Here is an 11,746-nt window from a genome sequence, read left to right on the forward strand (position 1 = left end):
GCCCCAAGAGCCAGATCTGGCCTGTATATGGCCCAGATCCGCTTTCTATCTGGGAAAGAATTTGCAGTATGAGAAGGGAAATAGTTGTGTTATTAGCCATGAAATGTATTCATTTAGTTCAGAGATCATTCACCACCACCACCCTTGTAAGTCATACAGCAGAACGTCTCCATGTCAAAGTGTTATTCTTTTTATAACTACTCTGCTTTCCTTAAAGCTACTGATTATATATGCAACAATTATCTTCGTTGTGTACTTTTCACCCCCCCATGTTGTTTTGCTCATGGTTCCCGTCGACTCCAATCCAGGTTTTTTCAGGCTCCAATGTGGGGCACTCTGTATATGAATCTTGAAGCGGTGAAATTTTGAGATATCCATTGCCTCTCTTTTCTAAACACGGTTGATATAGACTAATATGTTTAATCTGCCAGGTAGTCACTGCCCGTTGAAGACAGAAGAGTGAAGAGTTATTATCATGTAAAACCACAGGAGCTGCTGTATTACTACAAAGACCTGACCATGTTGGAGTTACTACTTTTCTTGTGGTAACACTGTTATTATGAGATACTATCACTATTGATATATCAGTATGTTTTAACATACAGCATTGGACTCCTCATTTCTTTTGATGTTCATCCACTTTTGCCTGTTTGTACAGCAGTTTATACTGAGGCTAAGTTTACTACTTTTTCATCTTTTTAAATGATTGCGCCAAACTAAGACTAGTCGTATGTAGGTGGTAGATGGCAATAGTGTTTATCATATATAAATAAGAATAAAACAGTTTGGAAGAGATCTGTAAATATTTTAAGCTATATATATTATTCTTATATAGACTACCAAAAAGAGGAAGTGTGTTGTTCCTAGGGATGGATGTTGCAGGGTAGGCGCTGCTGTATTCACAGGAGCCTGATCTCTAACACAGAGATTCACACTAAATCTACCACAAGTGTTCCATGTGACTGCTGTCCAGTTTTTATAAAGGAGATGATGTACAGTGTATGTGTTAGAAGTCTTGACTCTGAACAGAATCATGGATATCTAGAAGGGAAAGCCTTCAAAGTGAGATAAAAGGGGAGGACATGTATCCTAAATCCAGCCTCTGAAAAGAATGTTTGTATGTAAAACTATTTTTTGGGGTGCAACCCTGGTGACTGCTCTTTCTTGAATTCAGGAAGGGGCTATGAGCCAACACGTCTAATTCAGTGATCAGGATAGGGATATGTACCATGAAGTAGCATCAGAAAGGGAGTCAACGTAACGTCTTGCTGCTTGTACTGTAAGTGGAGTTTGCTCTTGTGTGTCTGTCCTGTTGACGACAGTGGTGTCTTTGATGCGTACTGAAGGCATGAGGTAACGAGGTAGGCTGAAGCTACCTATGTGATGCTGAACTGAAAAACTTACGACTCAGTGCTATGATGTTGTCTTATTTTTTGTAAGTAATTTGCAAAATGTCCAGCACTCTGTCCTTGCTCTGAAAATACTGTGTCTGCTTGGCAAAACTTTAAATAAATGAAAGAGAACAAGTATGCCCGTATGCTATCCATAATACTTTGTTATTTTCTGTTGCCTCATCATAGATTTCCATAAATTGTTTCTTGAATCTGTTCAAGAACATACATGAACTGGGGGCAAATGACTGCTTTTGAACACAGATGATTTACAAAGCGAGAACCAGCAGCGATACACCAGAAATTAATCCATTATATATATACAATGACATACCGGATGAGGGTAAATGTTTCTGAACCTTATTGTCTTAATTATTATCAAGGAATCTGAATTTACTATTACAGTCTTGGGAGTTTTTGTGAGACCTGCCCTACAAAACTTTCCATAAAGGGACACATACATTCCTTGTGACAAATGAATACTCTACAGATTTAACTTATCAGAGAACACAATAGTTCTAAATTTATGGAACTGATTTATACAAAAACAAAAGTCATCGGTCTTAATATCATCCTCATGCTCTTCATCATTAGCTTGTCTATTCTGGTTGATCTAAATTAACAGTTTCAGTCAGAGGGAGCATACATACTGTACATTTTGCTGTATCTTCTCGTGAAAACAGTTTCTGACAAAATAAACAGAAAACATATCCTGTGGACTGGCATCTAGTTTTTATGGATGAATTCACTTCAATATCTGACTGGAAGTTAAATGAATCTATTAAAATACCATTACACGGTACCCCCCTGAACAAGCCAACACCATGCAAAAGGAGCACATTTTTATTTGAGTATTGATAAATATCTTTCTTGACAAAATATAAATGTGAAACAAATGCTGCAAAACACTGCATGTATGGCATGTACATGGAATGCTGTCAAAGGGCAAACAAAAATTTTGTGTCACATTTTCAGGCAGCTTATTTCAAGGACAGTGCACTGTTACAATGCTTTAATATTGTCATGTCATAGAACACAATCAAATCTACAGCACCAAGATGATAGACAAGTGAATTACACCACTAGGTAATAAAGTCAAGTTAATGTAAAGTAGGTGTAAAATAAAGCCAGTAAACAGCATTCCATTATCCACCCGGTCAGTTGAAAACTTACAGTAGGCAAGTTGACAGCTTTGCCCCTTCAAGTCTAAAAAATACATCCTCACAGAACTTCATGTTTTGTCCTGTACACCACCACTTCACAAAAACTCTTGATGATCCAGAGACAGGAAATACAACAGTTCAGCGTATGGGGTCTTGGTCCCGGCCAGTGGGAGATGCTACTCCTGCGTGGGGTCGTCCGTTAGCAGAGGGACGTGGTTATTCATCTGGCTGCCTGGCTGAACAGCCTGGAAACAGAGGTACGTACAACACCGTCTGAATGCATCACCGACAGAGAAGCAACGATTGTCAAGGGCATGTAACATAATCATCTGGCACTGTTTGGTGGGACTGCTGGAGACCTACCTCCCTGGGCCTGTAAGCACCCAGTTTGAAGCGGCAGCAGACGATGTCAAAGAAGAAGCCGACCAGACCGTGGAGCATTCCTGTGGAAAAGCAATACAGAGCCACTAACTGAGACCTTTTATCTTTCACTTCCTACATTCAAGTTGCACAGTCTAAATACACACCATTGTAGTAGGTGTATCTGGCCTTGGTCATCCCTAACCCTTTTATACCAGTACGAAGTGAAACCAGCATGACACGGGTGGATATTGAGGGCAGACCAGCAGGTGGCGCCGTGCTGTACCTGTGGTGGAGAAGATGCCCCCGACGATGCCGCACAGACGCACCAGGAACTGCCAGAGAGGCATGTGCTGCTCGCTGACCGTCACCATCAGAGAGCTGGTGTCATACTTGACGAAGATGCCGGACACCCCGTGGCTCCCCGCCGCGTGGTTTATCACCCGCTCCTGAGGAACACGCACGTGCGCGTGCACACACACACACACACACACACATCAGTCTCAACTAACTAACGTGAGGACGCTCTGGTCCTGATGCAAAGGTAACACTGACAAACACCCAGTGGAGCGCTGTTGAGATATCATTGTCTGAGTAGACGTAATACCACCACCCATGTCATCATTCTGTAAATAGTTAAGTATTCCCGAGCCCACGTACAACAACACAGAATGTCAGAGGTCGATATTGCATTATACCAACGTATGCGAATATCTTGTGTTGTGTGTGTGAGTGAGTGAGTGAGTGAGTGAGTGAGTGAGTGAGTGAGTGAGTGAGTGAGTGAGTGAGTGAGTGAGTGAGTGAGTGAGTGAGTGAGTGAGTGAGTGAGTGAGTGAGTGAGTGAGTGAGTGCGTGCGTGCGTGCGTGTGTGAGTGGAGCTCATAAAAGCGGCCTAACCTCAATATCCTCCAAGTTCTCTACACACCCAGGTGTAACTTAGCTGCTGATACATTTTAAGTACTAGATGTGTTTTCCTACTGCAATCTATTAAATGATATTTGTCTGATAAAGGATATTTTTGCTGTATAGTCTGCTTGAAATGGAGGACATTCATCAATGGCCTAGGCACCCAAGAGGAGCAAAGGTCATAAGTTATAGTCTGCTTGTATTGGAATAGAGCTGATAAAAGGTAATTTAGTTATAACGTTGTACATGTTGTTAACCTTGTTTCAGTTAAAGAGACATGGCTGTTATACTGCGACATACTGTAGAATGCTATATTGTTTTGCAGGCACTCGTTTTGCAGGCACTCATGCACTGAGGTTGGATCCACCTGTTGATCTACGTATTGAAGTATACTGACAGACACTTCTTAGAACCGTAGATTTAGTAGTAAGGTTGTGGTTGGAGACGGTTATGACAGCATCTTTCAAAAGGTTGAAAATACAATAGTTCAAACTTTGACTTGAAGATGTATTGCTGACATTGTTTTCTCCCCAGCAACCTGAACAACTCTATGACTTAAAGAGGTATTGGTTTAAAATGTTTTCCTCTTAGTATTACTGGATCTCAGCCCTGCATTCAACACGGTTGACCACAACATATTACTTGGCCGACTGGAAAACTGGCTGGGAATTTCTGGCACATTGCTAGACTGGTTTGAATCCTACTTGAAGAACAGGGACTACTTTGTGTCTATAGGCAATAAAAATCTGAGTGGGCAAAAATGACCTGTGGAGTTCCCCAAGGCTCCATTCTGGGGCCTCTTCTGTTCAACATTTACATGCTCCCACTAGCTCAAATTATGGAAAACGACAAAATATGTTACCATAGCTACGCAGACGACACACAAATTTATATCACCATATCACCAGGGGACTATAATCCCATACAAGTGCTGAGTAAGTGCATTGAACAAATCAATCATTGGATGTGCCAGAACTTTCTTCAACTAAACATAAATAAAACTGAAGTAATTGTCTTTGGAGCCAAAGAAGAACGATTAAAAGTCAGCGCCAATCACTAATGCTAAGAACCACAAACAAAGCCAGAAATCTTGGTGTAGTCATGGACTCAGACCTGAGTTTCAACAGTCACATTAAGACCACAGGGGGGGGCTCTCCTCTGGGGTATTAATGACACGTCTCTATGGGCCACTATAAACAGACACAACCCAGACTGACAACCAATGGTGATTAAGACATCATGTTAGGGTGACAGGCAACACATCTGTATGGTCACTCCTCCGCCAATCTAGCTTCACTAGGTCCTAAACGGGCAGGCCTAGGCGTGGGGGGGTGGGCCGAGAGAACACTATTTAACGTCTCAACCAAACCTTGAGACTTTGATTTGGAAACGGTAGGCAACTCGGCCGGACAAATTCGCTGCTCCCAGCAGGCAGGCACGCTGATAACACCATGTGGGGAGGGAAGTCTAAGGCCACAGCTTCGCGCCACAGCCGCGCCAGCAGAGAAGCAGGGAGAGAGAGAGACTAGGGAAACATCCCAGTGTTCCATGTGATTGTATCTTTGTACAATAAATCTATCATCTGTCGCCACTTCCAATCCCGTGTTGGGTGATTTCATCAATGACTATGACAACAAGAAGGCTATTAAATCGTGGTTCATAATTAGATCGTGCTGCAACTCTTATCAAGGCTTACAAAAAAAAAAAAAAACGCAGAGCAACAGAAGAAGAAAACCTCAAAAGCCAACAGATTTATGTCTCAGCAGGATCTGGAAAAACTTGCCCATGCCATTATCTTCAGTTCACTTGACTACTGTTAACGGTGTGTTTACAGGTCTCTCTAAAAAATCAGACAGCTGCAGCTGATTCAGAATGCTGCTGCTCAAGTCCTCACTAAGACTAAGAAAGTGGATCACATCACTCTAGTTCTGAGGTCCTTACACTGGCTTCCCGTTTGTCAAAGAATTGACTTTAAAATATTACTGTTGGTTTATGAAGCACTGAATGGTTTAGGGCCAAAATATATTTCTGATCTGCTGCTACGTTATGAACCATCCAGACCTCTCAGGTCGTCTGGCACAGGCCTGCTTTCTGTCCCCAGAGTTAAAACAAAACATGGAGAAGCAGCGTTCAGTTTTTATGCTCCACATATCTGGAACAAACTTCCAGAAAACTGCAGGTCTGCTGCAACTCTCAGTTCTTTTAAATCAAGACTGAAGACTTCTTTTTGCCGCTGCTTTTTATTAAATCAAATAATTATTCATTCATAAACTGCACTGTAACTTTTATTCCTGTATTTTATTTTTCCTGCATTTAGTTTTAAATGTCCTTTTTGGCATTTAGTTTTATATGACCTTTTATGTGTTTCTTGCACTTTGTCTTGATGCTTTTAATGTCTCATGTAAAGCACTTTGGATTGCCTTGTTGCCAAAATGTGCTATACAAATAAACTTGCCTTACCTTGCCTTACTATGGTTCTGATTGGCTTAAAGCCTTGATACTACTTTGATATGAGTGTCAACTTGCTTTGCAAGCCTCACGTCTTCTGACTTGATCGACCAGACTGATGTTGAGCTCTGAACCAGATTCGTACTGTATCAGACCTCCTTATTCTGTAGCCTAACTTTATATTTTATATTCTGATAATTAAAACATTCTTACTTTTATTAGTGTTATCTTTACAAACTACTCATTTTGTAGTTTTGTGAACATCTCCTGACTCATAGGCACAGAGAAAGAGATCCTGACAGCGCCCTCTAGAGGGTTTGAATAGGAGCAGTGGATTCTAGGTACATACTGTACCTAAGGGCAACTGAGGTAGTAACAGTGAAGTGTGGCAGGACTAACCCGTTCAGTCACAGAGAACTGGTGTGTGTCTGCGGACACCTTTGATGTGTGTAGCTTAGTGGGCACCACTGTGATGAAGTACTGGAACATCTGGTTATCTGGAATCAAAACATAAACAGACTTAAATACATACTCACAAAATAAAGACTGATCTATCCTTCAGCCTGAAAGTTCCATTCCAATAAGTCGCAGGATTTCATAGAAAGTAAGGTATTAGAGTGCCTCATTTGTAAGGTATTAGAGTGCCTCATTTGTTCATTTCAACAAATATCTACCTCAGCTGAATATTCCTTCTATAATCTGTGCAGCGCAGCGCGAGTACACATATATAGAAATGGTGAAATTGGGACGTCTTTTCCCAGGGGAAACGAATAGGCTTTGATGTCTACTATAATAAACCAAGGCCTGCCAGTAATGCAAGTGAAATTGGTACAAATAGCACAAGCTGCTCCTAATTCTACAAACTCATGAGTCATGGTGTTAAGCTATGCAGAGAACATTACAATTGGAACTGATCTACTCTCCTGTCCCACTGTATTTCCATTGCCCGCAGAACAGGACTGAATAACAGCTGGATACAGCTTGATAAGGCCACACACTCCATCAAGTTGTTGATCGGGTCTTTGGGAGGAGCAGTAACTTACTGTTATTGGTGATTTTCTCTGTGCCGTCCAGAGGATTGATGATGCCAGGAATCTCCTCACCAAAAGACAGATGGTCTATCCGGTGGGAGAAGTTGTATGCTGCATTCCAATGGTGAAAGAGAAATATGATTAAATCAAGAGGAAATAAACACTGGAACTCTCTACTTTACTGAGAAACTTTGCATTGTACCGAGAAATAAGCCTAGATATTTAGAGCAGCAAGTTCAATGCAACAAACCAAATATAGCCTACAATTCTGTATACTCCCTCTTACCTCCAGGCCATGGTCAAGCCCTACACCCAACCCCCCCCCCCTCCCCGATCACCTCGCTCTGCTACTTCGGGGCAAGTGTTTGCCCCGTTACTCTGAGGCCCCTGCCTACTGTATTTATATATTTTGCTACTCTTGCACTTTGGCTTTAGCACTAGATTGTGCTCTTAGTCCCTTGTTTGGAAAGTTGATGCACTTGTGAGTTCTGCCGAGTAGTACAGTAGTACACTGACTACCCACATACGTTAAATGCAATTATTGTGTCATTTTGGATAAAAACTAGCTATTGCTAAATGACTGTAATGTAATGTAATGTATACAATTCATGACTTCAGGCTTCTGGAATTTCAGAGATCCACCATAAATAGTTCCATGGAACCATCCCTGATTCATGTAGAAATAAGTGAACTTACTTTCATGGCTCACAAAAGCTGCTATGTGGGCATGTCCACGAGGATGATGGATGGGTCTGACAGAGACAACAGATCAGGAGGATGAGGAGAACAGCAACCATGTGTAGTTCCAGAATACCGCATAACCACGTCCACGATCAACCTGTAAGGGTGTCTTACTTTCCCACTGTGATGTGGAAGTTCCCTGCCACTTTGTTGACATAGACATGTCCATGGATCCTACAGGCACTGAGGGGCTCAGAGATGGTATCCCCTCTGTAAACACACACACAACTAGTTATTACAACATGCACGTTTGCAACACATTTACATACAACCGTGTACGTCACGACACACAGACTGACCGAGGGGGCAAGGCAGTAGGGATTCCCTTCAGAACACTCTTGAAGAGGACCTCCTGGAGGGTGTGCTCCTCCCTCAGCCTGTTCTGAATCAGCAGCAGTGTCCTGGGGACAAGGGAGGGATGCGTCGACCGACTGAGAACGGTACAGGGACTGTATCTGTATTTGTATCAGTGTTAATTTTGACAGCAAATTCTGATTTAGTTTTAGTCAGTCTTTTGACTGAAATTATATTAGTTTTAGTCATATTTTAGTTGTCTGATTGTTTTAGTTTTAGTCTATTTTTATTTGACTAAATAGCATTAAGATTTTAGTGGACTAAATCTACAGTAGATTTAGTTGACTCAAATCTAATGGGTTTAGTTAAAGTGTAATGCATTATTTAACCTTTTCTCTAGAATTTCCAAACTCATATAGGAACTACTATACTCCTGCAGGAAGCATCTATTAAGACTAAGGGACAAAGCTACTGAATTACATTTCTATGCACTCTCATTGCCTGTGTTCGAGTTTTTTCAGCGTGAGCCACTACTTTCACGGAAATCTCAGCATTCTGATTGGATCTCTTCCCAAATCGTCCCTCCCTAACATTTTCATCTAGTTTTTATTTATTGACGAAAATGCCAATAGATTGCATCATAAATGTGTTTTTATTTAGTTATCGTGACCATAACTAAATAAAGGTAATTGACAAATAATTTTCATCTTAGTTTTTGCTGACAAAATTAACATTGATTTGTATTTTTATATCATTTTTTATAGGCTACAGAAAAGAATGTCTTACCTGTGCCACACTCTTTGCTGTGGGGACAGCTCAAAAATCACCTAAAAATGTCCCAAATAATGAATAAAGGATTTACTATAAGGTACTGTCCTATATGTGTATGCAGAGCCTAATCATCATTAGACAGCACTTATTGAAAGTCACTTTAATTTGAAGTATGTTTCTATACGGCACACTGTTTTGATATGTTGGTTCAGTGATTATAGGTTTGGCCAACTCACAGGCTCATACTGAAGACCCTTGGATGTTATCATGGTCTCTGCCAGGTCCAGAATGTCTGCACCCACATCTGAAATATTACATCACATTTAAGCCTTTTAAGTCTTAAGTTCCAATGTGTCAAATTTCATGCATCAAAATATCCCTTTATTGCCATGATAAATCGAGAGGGATCAGTAAATTAGGTCCTCTGTGAAAACCACATACAGTATTTGTAGACTGCTTTATTCAGTTGCTAACCTTAATTAAACATGTGTATCTTATATTTCAAAGAAATTCGTTTCAAGACTGTGTCAATAGTGCACTTACGCTGACATTTCATGGCAACGGAAATGTCTATGTTTATTCTCATTTTGCTGTAAAGATAAGATTGAAGGGTTGTGTCAGACTTCACAATCAAAAGGTAACCAAATGCGAACTGTGTAGTGACGGCTTTATACACTACAAGGAAAAGACCGGTACAATAGGGCCTTTGGACAAACCTGGAAAAATCCTTATCCACTTCGTATTCATACTTCATCCAGGTGTCTCGGTACACAAAGAACTCAAAGAAGGTCAGCAGTGCTATGGCAGAGAACGCTATCAAAGACACTGCAAGAGTTAGGGAGAATAATAGTCAGCATTCAGAGTAGGATACTGATGAATGGTATGTATGGTGCTTGACTAGTGCAGGTCAATAACAGTGGAGCCTACATTGGAGTGATAACTACACAGACAAAGCACACCTGTCCCCCCAGTTGCAGTAGTCTCCACATAGCTCTCTGGGACCTTGGGGAAGGCATCCAGCTCCTTCACAAGGCTCAGGGCCTTCTTCTTGGTCAGACGCCTCATCTTCACGCCAACTCTCCACCTTCTCCTTCAGTCATAGCCTAGGTTACCTGGAAGACATTCAGCGCCAGTCCATCTATCACAATGTGTTCACTTTCAAAATAGCCTAGGTGACATCAGCACGTTGTATCAGAAATGATAGTCTATCTATAGCCTACTCGAGCTAGACCGGTTGTGGGGAATCGTAAAAAACATCTGCACTGCACACTCGGGTGCCATGACACGAGGAAGTCTCCAAATGAAAAGCATAATAGCAATACAGGAAAACTTGAAAACAGTAGAAACAGATGCTCATCATCCCCAGTCCAGTCTTCATCACCACATTCAGAGCAACATGAATGGATTTTTCTCACCTGGGTTCAAACGTTCAGAAATCCGATAAATGGCAAATAATTTAACTTCATATCAGAGTGTTCATAACGTTTCATAACATCAGCTAAATATGCAATATTCTACATAAGGCGACACCCCGTTGGAATGTGAACAGAATGACGTTCCTCTTCCTTATTTTGACAGCTATTCTTTACTGCGCCTGCGCCAGTTTGGGGCAAACGCTGAATGAAATTGCAATCTTTGTACACCAGGTGGTGCACGAATCCATGAAAACCTGAAAATGCTCTGATGCCTGCAGCTTACAAAGCATTGGTCACGGTGCTGTCTTAAACCTTTAGTCTCCCCAACCTCCAGACCATAAAGACTAAATACTAACTACTAATACAATGGCGTTTTATCACGACATGAAATCAAATGGTAGCATATAATTTTAACCAGACTTTCATCTAAAAGTTGCTTGCAACCTTTGTGATAACATGAATAATGAATACAGAATAACATCGTCCCGTCAAAACATTAAGATATTGTTTTCCCCTTATTAAAACGTATAAACAACATATGCAGAGGTATGTTTAATGAACTTCATGATGTGTTCTTGCTGCATGTATTACAGGCCTGCTTGACTATGCAGAGCAGCACAGATGGGTGCGTGGGGGGATGGGCGCTGTCAACTCGGCTGGGTCGGCAGTCCCATTTCTATTCGCTGCACAAGCACGTAAGGCACGTAAGACATGGTCTTTATTAATTGGGAAATAACCTGTTATAACCTCCTTAGACCTAACAGAAGGGGAATCTGGTCTGGCCCGGCCCACAGCACGGTCATTTGACTGGCCAAAGACACTCATGTGACCGGTGACCAACTAGATGATGAAATAACTAGAAAGAGAGCAAGTTCACATTTGAATCACTCAAAATAACCAATCCAATAGTGAATTCGCCTATGGCCCAATGTGTATCACATTCATCGTATCATGTTATATTTGTTTGTAGGTCAACGATCACTTGCCATTGACAAAATCGAATGTACTAAAGTAATGCTCAACTGTGAAATTTGACACCCCAGATACAACAACATGGTCTTGAACTTCCAGTTTACAATCATTCTGCCATCACTGTTCATTTGCCATGTCTGATTATTTATGCATTTCCCCCATTTTCAAAATGTGATAAAAGCATCTGGTGATCTGTTCTAATAGAGGCTTAATTCTCACACCAATAAACACGTTTGAGTCTATTGTCTGGTTGT

The 11,746-nt window shown here is 41.2% G+C and overlaps 1 protein-coding gene across 1 annotated transcript; it reads right to left on the bottom strand.

Moving 5' to 3' along the window:
* Positions 1 to 2,713: 2,713 nt before the first annotated feature.
* On the bottom strand, positions 2,714 to 10,185 carry LOC311317117 (endoplasmic reticulum-Golgi intermediate compartment protein 2-like). Its single transcript, XM_084448132.1, has 13 exons — positions 10,065 to 10,185; positions 9,822 to 9,930; positions 9,649 to 9,695; positions 9,342 to 9,409; positions 9,121 to 9,161; positions 8,340 to 8,441; positions 8,155 to 8,250; positions 7,996 to 8,051; positions 7,312 to 7,410; positions 6,668 to 6,765; positions 3,201 to 3,363; positions 2,918 to 2,997; positions 2,714 to 2,799 (listed from the first exon to the last, which is right to left on the bottom strand). Exons 1-13 carry the CDS (start codon positions 10,168 to 10,170, stop codon positions 2,731 to 2,733), a joined length of 1,134 nt encoding a protein of 377 aa, XP_084304258.1. The 5' UTR covers positions 10,171 to 10,185; the 3' UTR covers positions 2,714 to 2,730.
* Positions 10,186 to 11,746: the final 1,561 nt, after the last annotated feature.

This window comes from Borostomias antarcticus (genome assembly GCF_949987555.1).
Source record: "Borostomias antarcticus genome assembly, chromosome: 13".
Lineage (NCBI taxonomy): Eukaryota > Metazoa > Chordata > Actinopteri > Stomiiformes > Stomiidae > Borostomias > Borostomias antarcticus.

What these genes read in the sequence shown, in the direction of transcription:
- LOC311317117 (XM_084448132.1), bottom strand. Translation starts at nt 10,170, where the DNA reads ATGAGGCGTCTGACCAAGAAGAAGGCCCTGAGCCTTGTGAAGGAGCTG. An exon ending in CAGCAAAGAGTGTGGCACAG is followed by an intron (nt 8,442 to 9,120) that starts GTAAGACATTCT and finishes CCTTGTCCCCAG; the next exon opens with GACACTGCTGCTGATTCAGA. An exon ending in GTGCTTACAGGCCCAGGGAG is followed by an intron (nt 2,800 to 2,917) that starts GTAGGTCTCCAG and finishes CTCTGTTTCCAG; the next exon opens with GCTGTTCAGCCAGGCAGCCA.